Genomic DNA, 16,607 nt, shown 5'->3' with positions numbered 1-16,607 from the left:
TGGAAAGGGCAAGTTGAGTGATTTTGATATTACATGTAGGAAGAAATAATACTCAATACATGGAGACATGCCATGTGAAATAATCATCACATATGGAGCAAGTGGCTACATTCTAATCATCTAGGGTTATGAGAATTTTATTCTATTCACATCCATGACAGATATCATGATGTTTAATCTCCTGGACCATTAAGATAGACTTTGAACAGGTCATCAGATAGAATAACTGCCATGATGACTATGCTGAGACATAGTCATTATCTCTATATGAAGAAATGGCAGAAGAATAGAAAGAAAAGTAAATCATAGCATAATTTTCATCTAGTTTGATAAAGAGAAGGGATAAGACTACAAACTTTCCAAGTTTGCACTGACTACATCTTTTGCAATAAAACCTCTACTGCAGTGTAAATGAATTCAATAATTAACTTCACAGACTGCATTTTACAAAAAACCTACACAGTGTCTGTTTTCAACCTGAAAGTTTTAAATGTGCTTTTCCACTGTAAGAAATGACTCTCTTCAACCAAATATTCGCTTTTGTGCATAGTGACATGAGAAAATTGAGAGGTATGTCTGCACGGAGCCACTACATCATTGGAACAGCATGTCTGAACATTTGGGTAATAAGGCACAGATGTGAAGCAGAGGACTTGGCACTACCAAGGTAACAACAAAGCATTCACCATTGTGTTATAATGGTTAAAAGAGCCACATTTGAGAAGAATAAAAGAATGCCCCTCCTCCCTGGAATGTTAAATTATATTACACCTTTTATCTGCTTAAAAATCTATAAAGAATAAGAAATTCAAATAAGTATTATTCAAACTTATGATGAATAAAAATATAAAATGCATTAATATTTTCATCTATAATACAACATATTTATTCAATAACACATAACGTTTAACTGCAGAAAAAGGCCAAATTCAATAGGAATCCACATGGCCTCTACATTACAAAACAACACATACAAATCTGAAGGACCCAATAGTCAATGGAAGAGTGGTGGTTGCTGACTTTTAGTAGTGATTCTGGCCCTTAAGCAGTAGGAATCATTATTGTAGAGTGTCCTATTTACAGGTATCAAGTTAAGATAATGCAACAAGATACAAACATTAGTTACAATTAAGGCTATTTCAGTTATAAGTGGTATGGTATTTTTGTCAGCCATTACTAAACCACATGACACAAAGGCAGTTATGAAGCCAGGGCTACTTTAATTCAATGAGTTTGGAGCTGAAAACTATTAATAATTTTCTGCCCAGGATTGGAAGAGTATAACTTACCCGAGGTCCCTGATCACCCTGTTCTCCCTGTAGAGTAGGAAAATGAGAAGGTAGTTTTAGAACAAAGTCTGTAGATGCTCATTAAAAAGATCTAAAGGTAACATAGTATAAGTCACGCCAGTATGGATTTCCACTAATTTAATTTGTTCCTGCTACACATTTTCTTACCTTATCACCTTTTGGACCAGGAGGGCCCTGAAATAAAGAGAAAAAAAACATATTTTAAATACATTTCAAAATATATTGTAGCTTAAATAGATAGGCTAGGGTTAGTCACAAGATTCATGCAAAGGGCACAGAGTTGTGCATGTCAGTGAGGTTTCTCAAGGAATTTTAGGTTCTAAACTATACTTGTAATATGGTTAGAATGTGAAAATGGTATTATATACATAAACAGGAAAGTATACATATCATAAGTATATAATATGCTGAGTAAATTTTCACAAACTAAACACACCTAATGAAAGTAGAACCCACCTAAAGGAACCCAGAAGCCCCTGTTGTGATGTTCCTTGTTACTGCTTGCCACCAACAGTAATCACTATTCTGACCTCTGGCAGAATAGATTAGTTTACCTGCTTTTGTACTTTATATAAATGTAATTATATAAATGGAATCATCCATTATGTGTTTAGCCTCTTTTGCTTAGTGTGTGTGAAATTCATGCAAAATTTTGTGTGTAGTTATAGATTGTTTGTTTTTACTGATTTATAATATTCCACTGTGTGAATAAACAATTATTTATTATTTATCCTACTGTTAATGTACATTTGTTTCCAGGAGTTTTTGGGTCTTGGTTATTACAAATAGTGCTGCAATAAACATCCTAGTATATGTCTTTTGGTGAAAAATTGAATACATTTCTGTTGGGTGTATATCTAGGAGTGGAATTGTTACATTCTAGACAATACATACATTTGGATTATTAGTTAGTAAATATTGCCAAATAGTTTTTCAATGTGGTTAACTATAACTATAACTATATAATGTGGTTAATTATACTTCCATCAGCAATGTATGAGAATTTTCAGTTCCTCTAAAATATATGGTATATTTTACCATACCAATACTTGGTATTTTCCATCTTTTTCATTTTAGACATTCTGGTGGGAGGTGTAGTAGTTTCACACAGTGTTTTAATTTATACTTCTCCAGTAATTAAGTTGAACTCCTTTTAATAAATGTATTGGCCATTTTGCATCCTATCCTGTAAAGTGTCTGTTCACATCATTTTCTATTGAGTTCTCCTATTATTTGCTAGAGTTCTTTACATATTATACATTGTATTGACAGATAAATAGATAGATAGACAGATAGGAGTTCCTTACACACTCTGAATTTGAGTCTTTTGTCAGAAAAGGATATATTTATTGCAAGCATATTCTCCCACGCTGCTTACTGTGTTTACATTCTCTTAAAGATGTTTTTGATGAATAGAAGTTCTTAAACTCAGTTTAACATTTTTTCTCTTTATGATTATCTCTTTTATTGTTCCACTTAGAAATCTTTCCCTCCTTCAAGGTCATAAAGAGGTTCTTCTATGTTTGTTCTAAGAGCTAAAAGCTTTATTATTTTATCTTTCATATCTAGATCTGAATTCATGGAGAACTGATTTTGTGAATGACGTGAGGTTGAAGTCAAGATGCTTTTTTTCCCCGTGTGGATATCAAATTAACCCAATACCACTTATTGAAAATGCCTCTTTTCCCCATCACAGTACAGTGTTACCTTTGTCATAAATCAGATGAACATATATATGTGGGTCTTTTAGGAAATTTCTATTTCGTTGGACAGCTGTCTATTCTTAAGCCACCCTGAGAGTTTCTTTATTTTGTAACAAAAATACTAGCAAGAAACATGAATTCTAGAGGCATCAGTATTTTTTTTCCTAGCTCTTAAAGATGAAGTCATGTCTCAGGGCTCAGCCCACCTGTGGAAGTGGAGCATTTCAGAGTTACCTTCAATCTCTCACCTTCCTTTTTGGCAGGGTTGGGAGACAAGGACAAGTCTAGACAGGAGTAAAGCCAAGGTCCTAACAAAGTACCCCTTCTGAGGTCCCAGTGGGGACTGCTATCTCACTTCAGGTGGGAATGTAAGAATGCTCCACCTACCAAAATACCTGCTGCTGAACACCAGTTGCAGAGGTGCTGTACCCAATTCCCGTTCTCAGTTGCAGCAATTCTAACAACTGTGAGGTTATCATGACATTAACAGTAACAGGAACATCATGTCTTATATTTTGTATATTTTACCATCAACAAAGAACTTTCACCTGTTACTGCATGTAATCTTCTCCCAACCTAATGAGCAAAGTTTTATGATATTTCTTTTACAGATGCCAGAAATAAAACTCAAAGATTACCAAGGTTACGCCTCTTGTAAGTGAGTTAGCCAGGACTTTAAGCTAGTCTGTGTGACTTTAAATGCAGTGGATTGTGATGCTAAGTGTTAGGGCACAACTTCAGAACTAGATTCTCAGGAAGACTGATGGCCATGTATCTGGTGCCTGCTTTCAACAGGTGCCCTCTTGAATGCCTCCCAATTGCCTTTTTCTTTTTTCTTTCTTTTCTTTTGGCCAAGCCACACAGCTTGCAGGATCTTATTTCCCCAACCAGGTATCGAACATGCCCCCTGCTGTGGAAGCATGGAGTTCTAACCACTGGACCGCCAGGGAATTTCCCCCATTGCCTTTTTCATAGTGTCATGGACAGTGGCCTCAACATCTCAAGTTCAAAATGCAGGAAAGACGAATTGTAGAGCATCTGGGAGAGGGGGCCAAGATAATGGAATCAACTAAACAAATCCTTTTCTTTCTTAACCCCCCAAATAATTTTGCCATTAAAAAGGGGAGCTAAGAGAATTATTTTTCTTAATGTTTTCAGCGAATCAAGTAGTGAGTCATGAGTACAGTCTGTCTGTGTACCTCTGTAAAATTAAGTTTAAGAAATTTATTGGTCATTCTTGACATGCACAAAATGCTCACTAATGCTCTACAAGTAGGATTTTATTTTTGGTGGGGCAGAGTCAACCCAAAGAAAAGAATGAGAGGACACCTACCATCAAGTTAAGAAATGCAGGGGAGATTCTGGTCTTGATTTAATTAAGTAGCATGTTGTTTAACTCTAATTAGATCTTTATATACACTTGGTGAATGCCTATAAAGAGTTTGGCAATGTTCTAAGCACTGGTAGAGGATATGGTGTGACATGCTGGTTTAGAAAAGCTAAACAGGCTGTTCTAGAAAATCTAAATAGTCTGTTGCCAAAGTCAAACACTTCTCCTATACTGGTGTTAAGAAAAATGACCCCTAGAAAATCCAGCTACTGTAAGGTCACTTACAATTACTATGGACTTGTCCCCAGCCCCTCTCCCCTACGCCCATCAAAAGCTTCTCCCCTTTAAAGTTTAGTTTGCTTTTGCTTGTGAGATTTCAGAGGCCAAGGCTCTCCTTGTACCATTCCCCCAAAGGGACTTTGTTAGGTGATATGGCATGTTTAAGGTCAAAACTTTTATGAAATTATTTTACAGTGGGGAACAGAGATGAGTCTTTTCCCCAAAGCCCAATTACTAATGCTAAAGCCACATGTGTCCTCTAGAGCTCTTTAGACAGCTTGCCATAAGCAAGGATGCTTAATTCATGAACACATGAAAATTTGCATTTACAATTGAGTAATAAATACCGCTGCTTCAAAAGGGGGTATTTTTGAGTAGACAGAATGGCGTCCTGGCACCTGCCAGCTCAATGCAGAACCGAAGCAGAGGTCAACCTCCATCCACAGCTGTGGCGGCTGCTTTGGACACTCCAGGCCCCACTTGTGCTCTCGGGTTTAATGGCAGGTGTTTTCTTCTGCTCTGAGTAAAATCCCACTCTTATTTCTAAGCTGGATCCTTTCACTGCAAACATGGGTTAAATATGTAGAAAAACGTGAGCTACCTTACTAAGCACAGATAGTATTTCAAAATTTTGGAGCCATGATTCTTTTTAAAGTCAAAACATTACAATCGAAAGAAAGGTTTCTTTGATTATTAACTTTTAAAATTAAAGCTGGGGCATGATCTAAGTTATTTTTCTTTTGTCTTTAGAGTAAAGCAAAACAAAACTCTCTGGTATTAACTACAGGATAGGCAGCAATACAAATTAATGAATTATTTGAATCAGGGAGTATTTTACACTGGCATTTTGCTGCTTCCAACTACACCAAGTTAACAGTCTAATATTCAGTGGACATATATGTTGTCCAGGTATCAGTATCAGTGGCTGGTTGTTAACTATTTGAAGGTAAAAGCCTGTTGCTAAAACAAGGTTGAGGTCAATGGGAAGGAAATATGGTAAAATTACTGGTCACAATTAAGTGAATAGTATGAGGCTTCTTTTAGGACTCCTGTCCTTCTGGTCTGGTCTAGTATGTTGGTGTCAGATCTTTTATAATGTCCACTTTAATAAATAAATAAGAATACTTGAAATGAACTTTCTAATTAGTTTTACATAATTAGCTCTAATTACATAAATTTCAAAGGTGCTAACAATGTCTTTATTATTAGTGTTGTTAGTAGTTGGAGAGTTTCTTTTAGAGTGTTGTTAAAGTGTTATTAATTTACTACCAAAGTATTTATAAATTTCAGTGGAAAACTTCAAATTAGTTCCTATTCAAATGACTTCAAATACAGAACTTAGTAGCAACCTATTTGTATCCAGCTTTTAAAGTGGGCCTATAATAATTTTAGTCTCCTGAATTCTATTTCTATCCAAAAAACTAAGGTTTTAGCTCTTTTTCCATGCACTATTATCTATTCCAATTAAATGATAAAAACCAAATTAAAAGCCCAGGAATAAGAGGAACAATAAATGAGATTCAGGAAAATATTGGATTTCAATCTACATAAAAGTAATTGAAATATAGCTGGAAAAGACAGATATAGTCATAGGGGTTGGATGGCCCAATAAAGGACTTTTACTCACTAGAACTGTAAATTTTGTCTACTTTGAACTGGCAACAGCTAAAAAGGGAATGATTTTTACAAGACGGCAATCATGAAAACAAAATTAAATTCCGCTAAAGGTAAAAAAATGAAAAGGGAGTAAACCCTGGAAATTCCTGACAGCCAGAGGTGCTGAAATATGAATGAAGTTATGATTTCTATCCCAGAAAAGTGTAGATCATTTGTATTTTTGAAATATAACAATTCTTGTCCTGATGAATCTTTGCATTCCTGTAGAATTATGAGGAAATACATATTCATATTCATATTCATATTCATATTCATATTCTAAGCATTTATGGCCAACTATCAGCCAGGCAATGTGCTCTGAGTCTGGAGGATGGATATGTAAATATAATTATAACTAGTGGAATAAATGCTGTGTTGTAGGAGTACAGACAGGAATGAAGGTAGGAGAGCAGGAATTAAAAAGATGACATTGGAACTGGCTCTTGAAAGTTGGCCGGAATAAGGGGGACTGGGGAGGAGTGAGGCTGTTCAGGCAGAAGGGATGAACGTGCAGACGTGTGAGAGGACATCCTGCCATCAGATGAGGAGTTCAGAGTGGTAAGAACATATGTGGTGTGGAGAGTGGAGATAGGGAATAGCAGGAAAGAGATTTGAGAAGACCGGCTAACAATACCCAGGTCCATGGGCTGGATTCTGTCATCGATTTAACAAGGGGGTGCTGAGATCAAGTGTGCTTTATGGAACTCAGAGAGCATGGAATGCTATTCTTCTTAGGAAGTTGTTGCCTTGGTCCAAGCGAGAGATTGCAAAGATCTGAATTAAGATCACGACAATCAGGACGCAGGAAAAGTTCTAGATTTACGAGACATTTCTGAGGCAGAACCAACAGCAAAGTTAACTGATTGGACATGGGGGCCATTGACAGATCATCAACATGGTTGAAGAAGTTCTGTTCACTTGAAGTTCACAATTTAGTGCATTTGAAGAAAAGTGTTAGCCTAAGCTGATTCAATCCTGATAAACACAGCAGCTCCAGAGCCAGGTGAACCATATAAAGTGTGAAATCTAGTTTTAGGGATGTTTTTCAAATCTAAGAAGAGTATTAGCAGATTTGGCTGACCTAATCAGAAATAGCTGAGAGAGAGAGAATTCTCTATCATCACTGTTGGGTAAAAGGAGCATGGGTGATAATATAATATGGCGGCCATACTGTGCTGCCACCATGCAGAAGTCATCCTTCTTCTAATGTTAACTTATGAATAAAGTACATTCCTTTCCTCTACTTTTTAAACTGTAAACTTAACATGGAATTACTATATTTTAAAAGCCATAATTTCCTTAATATTTTAAGGATAATGAAGACAGAGTCTGCTGCACGACTGTTCTCTAGAAGCACAGCACAACCCCAGTAGCCACTGCATGTTTGATGTCTGTGTGCTCAGGCACCCTTGCAAACATTACTTTATCAATATTCACAGTCTCCCAGGGAGGAAGGAAACACAAAGTACCCAATGTTCCCTTGAACAGTAGGATAGAAGCCTCAGTTCTACTGATGGCAAGATACGTCCCTGACTGTATCATTAACTTGGCCCATTGTGCCAATGAGGTAGATACTCAAATCATATAGGCACGAAGAAACTGAATTTGGTACCTTGGTTCTTAGCATGTATCTGAAACTGCACAAAATCATACTGCAAATAGTATTAGCAATGGAAAAATCTACTACTTAGTAGAAAAATAGGGACCTTAGCTATTTACATGTGGATAAGTCTATCTTGCTTCTAAATAAATTGCAGTTAGCATAGGTTCACCTCTAACTAAAATGTGAACATGTGTTCTTCCAAGTGTATACCTCAACCTTGAACTCATATATATCGTTTTCTGCTTTACTGGCATAATATATTTTTAGGGACATTTCTTTCTCAAATCACCAATTTTTTCATTTGTTTGTTTCACAGACTTCCAAGTAATGTGTAAATTTAAGTAATGTGTAAATTTAAAGCTTTTTATGGAAAACCTAACATGAACATGTATGAGGTCCTCTACATAAGTATAGATCAGTGTGTGTGTGTGTGTGTGCGCGTGTGTGTGTGTGTGTGCTTCCGTATAATTTCTTTTCAAATGCTACAGAAAAGAGTAAAAAATAAAAAGGAAAGTATAATTTGGGGGAATTATTTTAAAATAAAATACATAAGTTATCTTGGTGATTAAGTGCTCAAGGTTTAGAATCAAACAGATCCAGACTGAAATCCTGGTTGTGATCACCTGTGTGATCTTTAGCAGATTAATTAATCTCTTAGAGCCTCAGTTTCTTCATCTGAAAAATGGGGAAAACAATGCTTACTCTTTGCTTAAATGAAACACTGTCCACAAAGCAACTTGTAGAATGCCTGATCTACTAATGGTAATGATTTTGAAGCACACACTCAATATTTTAAATATTTTAACCAGACTAAACATAAAATTAAATTTCTTTTTCAGATACTTGACCTGAGGATGAAGAAAGTAAACATATTGATTTCCTAAAATCAAAAGGCAATGCGGTGAGAAATGTATTAGGTGGAAGGTTGAAAACATTTCAAGAATATGTGGGTTTAATATAGTTTACTTCAATGTACAGGAAATATTACCAAATGAAAGAAATCAAAACAAAAACACTTACTTGTTGTTTTAACCATACTACTTTAATGACTAAACAAGACTAAACTTTAGGCCCTGGAACTACCTAGTCGCCCCTAGCATACAGTAGATAATCAATTCTTGCTGAATCAAAACACCCAGAAAGACAAGAATGCAATAAAACTCTCCGTGTTCAAAGCAGCAACATATAAAAGAAATATACAAGAACCAGATTCAATGTTGCTGCAGAAGAACCGTGTTTATTATAGTGTCAAACTCTGCTAAGCCAGGGAAGGGAATTACAGCTATAAATAGATTTATAGCTTCAGACTTTACACCTTTCGTTTTGCATTGAAGATTAAAAGAAACCAAGCAGAAAAGGGGGTCGGTATAAACAGAAATTTAAAATATCACAACCAGCCCCACTTATTGAGAAGCTACTTTTTACAGCTCTTATTTTCTGGGCATTTTCTGTAGTAAGATGGTAACTATAAGTTCTTTTGTGATGTCAGCTTGAGCCTTGAACGAGGGACTATACGTACCCATGATCAGTCTTAAATCATAAGCAGCTGCCATAAGGAAACAATTAGTGAGGTCTAGCACTAAAAGAAAATTTAGAAAAACCAAACATTAAAAAAGGACTCTTGAAAGTTAGGCTGATGTAGCTCAGTGGAGTTAAGGGCTTATAAAACAGCAGGAATCAGGGACGCTCACTCTGGCTTTCTTTTCTAACGCAATACAAATCAAAGACAGCCAAATTACTGCTTCTGCCAATCATAACCAAGAGGTCCCTTCTTTCTAGAATCATTCCTTACATCTAAATATTTTAAAAGATTGCTAAAACTTTTTATTTGTTTAACTTTGCTCTTTTTTAAAAACTTATTTTTAAGAGGTCAAATAAAATGAACTCCATGGTGAAAGACTTGGAATCCTAAACATTCCATTTGTGGAAAGAAAGTATCAACTTGCTCTCTAAATGCCCATAGTAGCCACTGTGATTTTACAGCTAATGGTGTAAACTATCCTATAATACTCTTAGTGTCCTCAATATAATTTAAAGGTATTCAAAGGTAACATCCATCTTTAAACCTGGAGTTTAATTTACAATCATTGATTTCTTCATGTTGCCTACTATACTGTCCCCAAATAATTTTTCCCAGACTATTTAAGAAAGCCTGGTTTGAAGCTCACTTTGATTCTTGACTTCACTTGTAGTATCTCATAGAGCAATATTGATTTTGTGCAGGGCAACTGAATACGATCCAGGGATGAGGGTAGGATGTCCCCTTTGAGTCTAAAGAGATACACAGAAGGGATGGAAAAAACAACTGTCAGATGAGTCTGGGAGATCCTGAATCTCAGGGTTCCTCTGTGGTTCCTGAGCTTCCTATGTAAATTAGAAGCTCAATCTCCCTCATTCTCAGCTAATGACTAAACAGAGCAAAAGCTTTAATGTAAGCTTCTACAACTACCACACTCTCCATCTCCAGATTTTCTTATATCTTCACCTCCTCTCTCCTGGGAGTGAAGGGACTATCATACCTATTCTCCCCACCCTGGCCCTGCTCTTCATTGTTGCTCTCACTTGTCTCTTCAACAAGTTCTCTTGGCTTAATTTCCAAAATATACAAATAGCTCATACAACTCAACAGCAAAAAACAAACAAAAAACCCAATCAAAAAATGGGCACAAGAAGACCTAAACAAACATTTCTCCAAAGAAGAAATACAAATGGCCAAGAGGCACATAAAAAGCTGCTCAACATCACTAATTATTAGAGAAATGCAGATCAAAACTACAATGAGGGGTTTCCCTGGTGGCGCAGTGGTTGAAAGTCCGCCTGCCAATGCAGGGGACACGGGTTCGTGCCCCGGTCTGGGAAGATCGCACATGCTGAGGAGCGGCTGGGCCCGTGAGCCATGGCCACTGAGCCTGCGCATCCGGAGCCTGTGCTCTGCAATGGGGGAGGCCACAACAGTGAGAGGCCCACGTACCGCAAAAAAAAAAAAAAAAAAACTACAATGAGGTATCACCTCACACTGGTCAGAACAGCCATCATTAAAAATTCTGCAAATAACAAATGCTGGAGAGGATGTAGAGAAAAGGGAACCCTCCTACACTGTTGGTGGGAATGTAAGTTGGTACAGTCATTATGGAAAACAGTATGGAGGTTCCTCAGAAAACTAAAAATAGAATTACCATAATGATCCAGCAATCCCACTCCTAGGCAAAAATCCAGACAAAACTCTAATCCAAACAGATACAAGCACCCCTATGGTCATAGCAGCACTACTCACAATAGCCAAGACATGGAAACAACTTAAATGTCCATTGACAGATGAATGGACAAAGAAGATGTGGTACATATATACAATGGAATACTACTCAGCCATAAAAAAGAACAAAATAATGCCATTTGCAGCAACATGGTTGCAACTAGAGATTATCATACTAAGTGAAGTAAGTCAGAAAGAGAAAGACAAATATCCTATGATATCACTTATATGTGGAATCTAAAATATGATACAAATGAACCTGTCTATGAAACAGAAACAGACTTAACGGACATAGAGAACAGACTTGTGGTTGCCAGGGGGGAGGGGGTTTTGGGGAGGGATGGAGTGGGAGGTTGGGATTAGCAGATGTGAGCTATTATATATTGAATGCATAAACAACAAGGCCCTACTGTATAGCCCAGAGAACTATATTCAGTATCCTATGATAAACCATAATGGAAAAGAATATATATATATAAAAAAGAATTGTATATATAACTGAATCGCTTTGCTGTACAGCAGAAATCAATACATTGTAAATAAACTACACTTCAATAAAGAATAATAAAATAAAACTAAATAAACCCCATTACGGTTCCCTTGGATTCTTCTCCTTGGTCTCCAAACACGTTCATTCCCCCTCTCCTAAAGTCAAAGGAAAGAAAAGTTGCCTTTGCCCTCCATTCCCCCATTCTAAGGTTGTGACTTCTTCCTACCATCTCCATTGAACTTCCCTAAGTAATAGACTGGTCACAGAAAGAAAGGAAATTGAATTTGAGGGAAGAGAAAGTAAGTAGCAGAGTAGAAGGCATATTTTTACATTCTAGCTTTGGGAAAAATAAAGTAACATGAGTGAAATACATATTCGTCTTGAGGGCATTTCTTTCCATTAGGAAGGGAAACTGCTGAGCCAGTCACTGGGGCCCTGGAAAGGAGTCACCCTGGGCTAAACTAAAACTAAATAAACCACAGCTTTGAGGAGGGAGGGTTGACAAAGCCCATAAATGTCAAGATTGCCCAGATTTGTTTCTAAACCTTTTGTCTTTTCACTTTACTCCCTTCATCAGCTATCAAATATACTATTTGGCTTTACCTATTACCTGAATTATGTCCTAAATTCTTTTCCAAGCTGCAATCCTGCATTCTCAACTGCTCATCAGATGTCTAAGCCAAGAGAGGCCATCATCAGCTCAAACTCAACATTTTCCAACCAAACTTCTCAGTTTCTACTGCAAGCCAATCATGACTTCTGACTTCCCTATTTTTGGTAACACACTGCTACTCCTGCAAGCCTAAAAGCTCAGTGTTTTGTTTGATTCAGTAAATAGGATCTATTGACAAGTCCTATATTCATTCTCCCCAAAATCCTTTGAATATAGCTTTCCATGTTTGTTGCTAGTACCCTTGTGCCTGGAAAACAAGAATAGTCTATAAGCATCTTTGGTCTTCCTTTACTCTACTTCCTCTTACATTCTTTTGGCAGGCTATGTTTTCTAAAGTGCATTTCTAAACATATCATTCCTCAGCTCAAAAAACATCAATGGCTCATTTGTAATCCACTCTGAGAAAGTTGTTATAGGCAATGAACCTCCATGGATGCAAAAGCTATTAGGTGACAGGTTTTGGGAAAGCAGGCCAATACCACTGACCTGCCAATCAACCAAATATTTTATGTCTCTTGGTATGATGAAATAAGAAGCATATTACACCTTTATAAGAGACTCTTTCTGAAAATTGAACCAGAACCTAATCAAACCTCTAAATAGGACTTGCAAAAGATATTTACAAGAAATACAGAAGATAAGAGAATAAGTTAAAAAGCACCATAAGGAAGTCAGACCAATCCAGAATGTGGGGCATTCTATAAATAGGATGAATGCCCTGAAAAAATTGATGACATGAAAACATAAAAAGAGGAGGAAGATGACTATAGAATAAAAGAGACTGAAGAGTTATAGCAATTAAATTCCAAGTGTGGGCTTTACATCTTGATTCAAACCATCTATAGAGACATTTTTGAGATAATTGGGGAAATTTGAATATGGACTGGGTATGATGATATTTAAAGAGTTATTATTAATTTTATTAGGGTCAATAATGAAGTGATGGATACGTTACAGAAAGGTCTTATCAGTTAGAGATTCATATTTCAGTATTTGCAGATGCAATGACGTGATATCTAGGTTTTGCTTTTAAATATATCATCAAAAAAACAAAGCAAAACAAAATAAATGAGAGGAAGGGATTCATGAAACAAGATTAGTCTTTGATAATTCTTGAAGCTGGTTGAGGGGTCTAGGGCAGTTTATGACACTATTTTCTCTTCCTTTTAGATAAGCTTGAGAATTCCCCAAAGAAGTAGTTATATAATTAAAAATTTAGTTTAGATGACCCTTCTGATCCCTAGCAAATAGTGTGAGCTTCTGCTTGTGTCCAAAGTCCTCTATTGTCTCATTTTATTTTATTTATGTATTTTTTATTTTTTTAAACATCTTTATTGGACTATAATTGCTTTACAATGGTGTGCTAGTTTCTGCTGTATAACAAAGTGAATCAGCTATACATATACATACATCCCCATATCTCCTCCCTCTTGTGTCTCCCTCCCACACTCCTTATCCCACCCCTCTAGGTGGTCGCAGAGCACCGAGCTGATCTCCCTGTGCTATACGGCTGCTTCCCACTAGCTATCTACTTTACATTTGGTAGTGTATATATGTCCATGCCACTCTCTCACTTCGTCCCAGCTTACCCTTCCCCCTCCCCGTATCCTCAAGTCCATTCTCTATGTTTGCATCTTTATTCCAAAGTCCCCTATTATCTGCTTCTAACTTTCCTTTTCTGCTTTATCCCCCATGCCACCTCTGCCTCTATTCCCTTAAGGATCCTCTCCGCCAGTCAGCCTTGAATACCAGCTGTTGACAGAATGCCCCTCACTCTCCTCACTTTCTGTACCTTTGCTTATGCCATTCTTTCTGCCGAATAAACATCATCAGTTATCATTTTGCTTAGAATAACGATAGCACAACTTTCTTGAAACTTCTTACCTGGCAACCTGAGCTATGGAGCTACTTGGAAAAAAACACAGTAGGAATCTGAGTTTCTGAAAGAAACATTAGTCCTTGCAGTAAAAGTCCCATCTTTGCCTCCTCTACAATCCCACTATTATTATTGCTAGTCATTGATGGCTCATCTCAGTGACCTCTCTTCCCTGAGCTTTACCTGACCCTCTTTTGGATATGTTCTTTCCCTAGTTTTGAACTCCTAAAGCACTTGTAACTCTTTTATAAAACTTAGCTCGTGCTCACTAGGTATAAGACGTATGCTTCATGCTAAACTACCAGGGCCCTTGAGGGCAGGAAGAGATCAATATGTAAGAGAGGGAAATGTTACAAATGCTAACTTTGGAGGCTTTAATATCTACAAGCATGGGACCTTTGTCAGGTCACTTAACCTCTCTGAGCCTCAGTTTCTACATCTGTAAGATGGAACAAACAATAGTTAGCTCATATGGGAGTAGTAGGAAGTAATTAAAAGAACGTATGGTCTTCTGTAAATAGTATTTCCCTTCCCCTCCTCTCTTTCTAATTCAAATGTGTAGTTTTGTACCTTATACATGGTAAGTATCCAATAAATATATTAGCAGATTTCTTGTAACAGAGGTTTCTAACAGGACATCAGGGCCAAAAGTAATATTCTCTGAATAGCCTGTTGACAATCAAAAAGTCACAGATAACTGTATGTCCAACATGCTTCCAATGAATGCTTATGAGGATATGTGTGACTTCAGCTAGAAATTGTGCCTTTCAAGATCACTACCATTTCTCATTTGTGGACTCATGACTAGTTCCAGAAGAAGCTAACAGCAAAAGGAATAAACAACTTTGCACAGTCTCTTGAAGACGAAATGAACTCTGTTCAATGAAAGATTTTTTTTTTCTCACGTCTCAAACATAGGCAGATATTTTTGGCTCTCTTCTCCCTCCTGCCTGTGACTCCAAGCTTTTAGAAAGAGTATATTCTATTTTCTCTCTCCCCACATTTTCAATACTGAGTCACTTCAGCCATTGTTTAAACTAGGTTTAAATGAGGTCTATCCAAAAGAAAGAAGATAGAATAAAATGTTTCTGGAGCTATCTTTCTACCTATTATCTAATAGCATTCTTCCATTGGAATCTCTACACGATCCAAAGAATATATTTTGTATGAAAAATATCATATCAATTGAAATATGACTGGAGATATTTAGAGAGAAAATAACTTTAGCCTATTAAGAATTCTCATAGGATATCATGGGCTTCCCTGGTGGCGCAGTGGTTGAGAGTCCACCTGCCGATGCAGGGGACACGGGTTCGTGCCCCGGTCCGGGAAGATCCCACATGCCATGGAGCGGCTGGGCCCATGAGCCATGGCCGCTGAGCCTGCGCATCGGGAGCCTGTGCTCTGCAACGGGAGAGGCCACAACAGTGAGAGGCCCGCATACCACAAAACAAACAAAAAAGAATTCTCATAGGATATCAAAATTATCAAAGAAATCCATAAAAACATATGTGAGAAATTACATGTGCATATATAATAAACTTGAGAAAATTCATAAATAAAATTTTTAAAGTTTGAAACACTTCAAACTGAATTAGTTTTAATTCACTGAAGAAAATATTTCTTTTTTAATTTTTTTCTTTTTTATTTTTTTTGCGATACACGGGCCTCTCACCATTGTGGCCTCTTCTGTTGCGGAGCACAGGCTTCGGACGCGCAGGCTCAGCGGCCATGGCTCACGGGCCTAGCCGCTCCACGGCATGTGGGATCCTCCCGGACCGGGGCACGAACCCGTGTCCCCTGTATCGGCAGGCGACTCTCATCCACTGTGCCACCAGTGAAGCCCAATATTTCTTTTTTTAAAAAACTTTTTATTGAAGTATAGTTAATTTACAATATTATATTAGTTTCAGGTGTACAACATATCAATTCAATGTTTATAGATTATACTCCATTTAAAGTTATTATAAAATAATGGCTCTAGAGAAATAAAGGTTTGTAGTTTAAGCCACCCAGTCTATGTCATGTTGTTGTAGCAGCCTGAGCTAAGACAGACATGGACTGATGAGTACTGTGCTGAGCTATCAAGGGGGACTCTCTGCGGACCTTCTGAGCTCTCTCCATGTGGCTCTTTGCTCTCTCACCTGCCCCACAAATTCCAGCTGCCTTGACCTCCCCAAGGGTCAGAGACCACTCTGTTTAGGTGCTCCTTGCTGCAGCTGAGAAATTCTCTCCAGGCAGTAGGTTTGGGCAATCTTAGGGTTCACCTTTTTTGTTTTCCTTCTCTGTGCTGCCTGTTGTCCAATGCCTTAAAACTGTTGTTTTACATAATTTTTTCTAGGAGCAGAAGTCTTACAGTATGTTAGAAAACTAAGTTTATACTGTAGATTCAGTGTTCCAATATCTAGTAGGGAAAGTCTTCCCTCATTTTTCT

The 16,607-nt window shown here is 37.2% G+C and overlaps 1 protein-coding gene across 3 annotated transcripts in view; it reads right to left on the bottom strand.

Annotated features, from left to right (window-relative positions):
• Nucleotides 1-16,607, bottom strand: part of COL25A1 (collagen type XXV alpha 1 chain) — a gene marked incomplete at both ends in the record, with an annotated part of 479,103 nt that overhangs the window by 156,638 nt on the left and 305,858 nt on the right. For all 3 annotated transcript variants that reach the window (XM_079701033.1, XM_079701034.1, XM_079701035.1), the window contains 2 exons: nucleotides 1,290-1,316; nucleotides 1,458-1,484. In XM_079701033.1, the coding sequence (XP_079557159.1) occupies nucleotides 1,290-1,316; nucleotides 1,458-1,484 (54 nt within the window). The remainder of the gene's footprint in view (nucleotides 1-1,289; nucleotides 1,317-1,457; nucleotides 1,485-16,607) is intronic.

The sequence above is a fragment of the Hyperoodon ampullatus genome (genome assembly GCF_949752795.1).
Source record: "Hyperoodon ampullatus genome assembly, chromosome: 1".
In the NCBI taxonomy this organism is placed as follows: domain Eukaryota; kingdom Metazoa; phylum Chordata; class Mammalia; order Artiodactyla; family Ziphiidae; genus Hyperoodon; species Hyperoodon ampullatus.
This window is presented reverse-complemented; position numbering and strand designations above follow the sequence as displayed.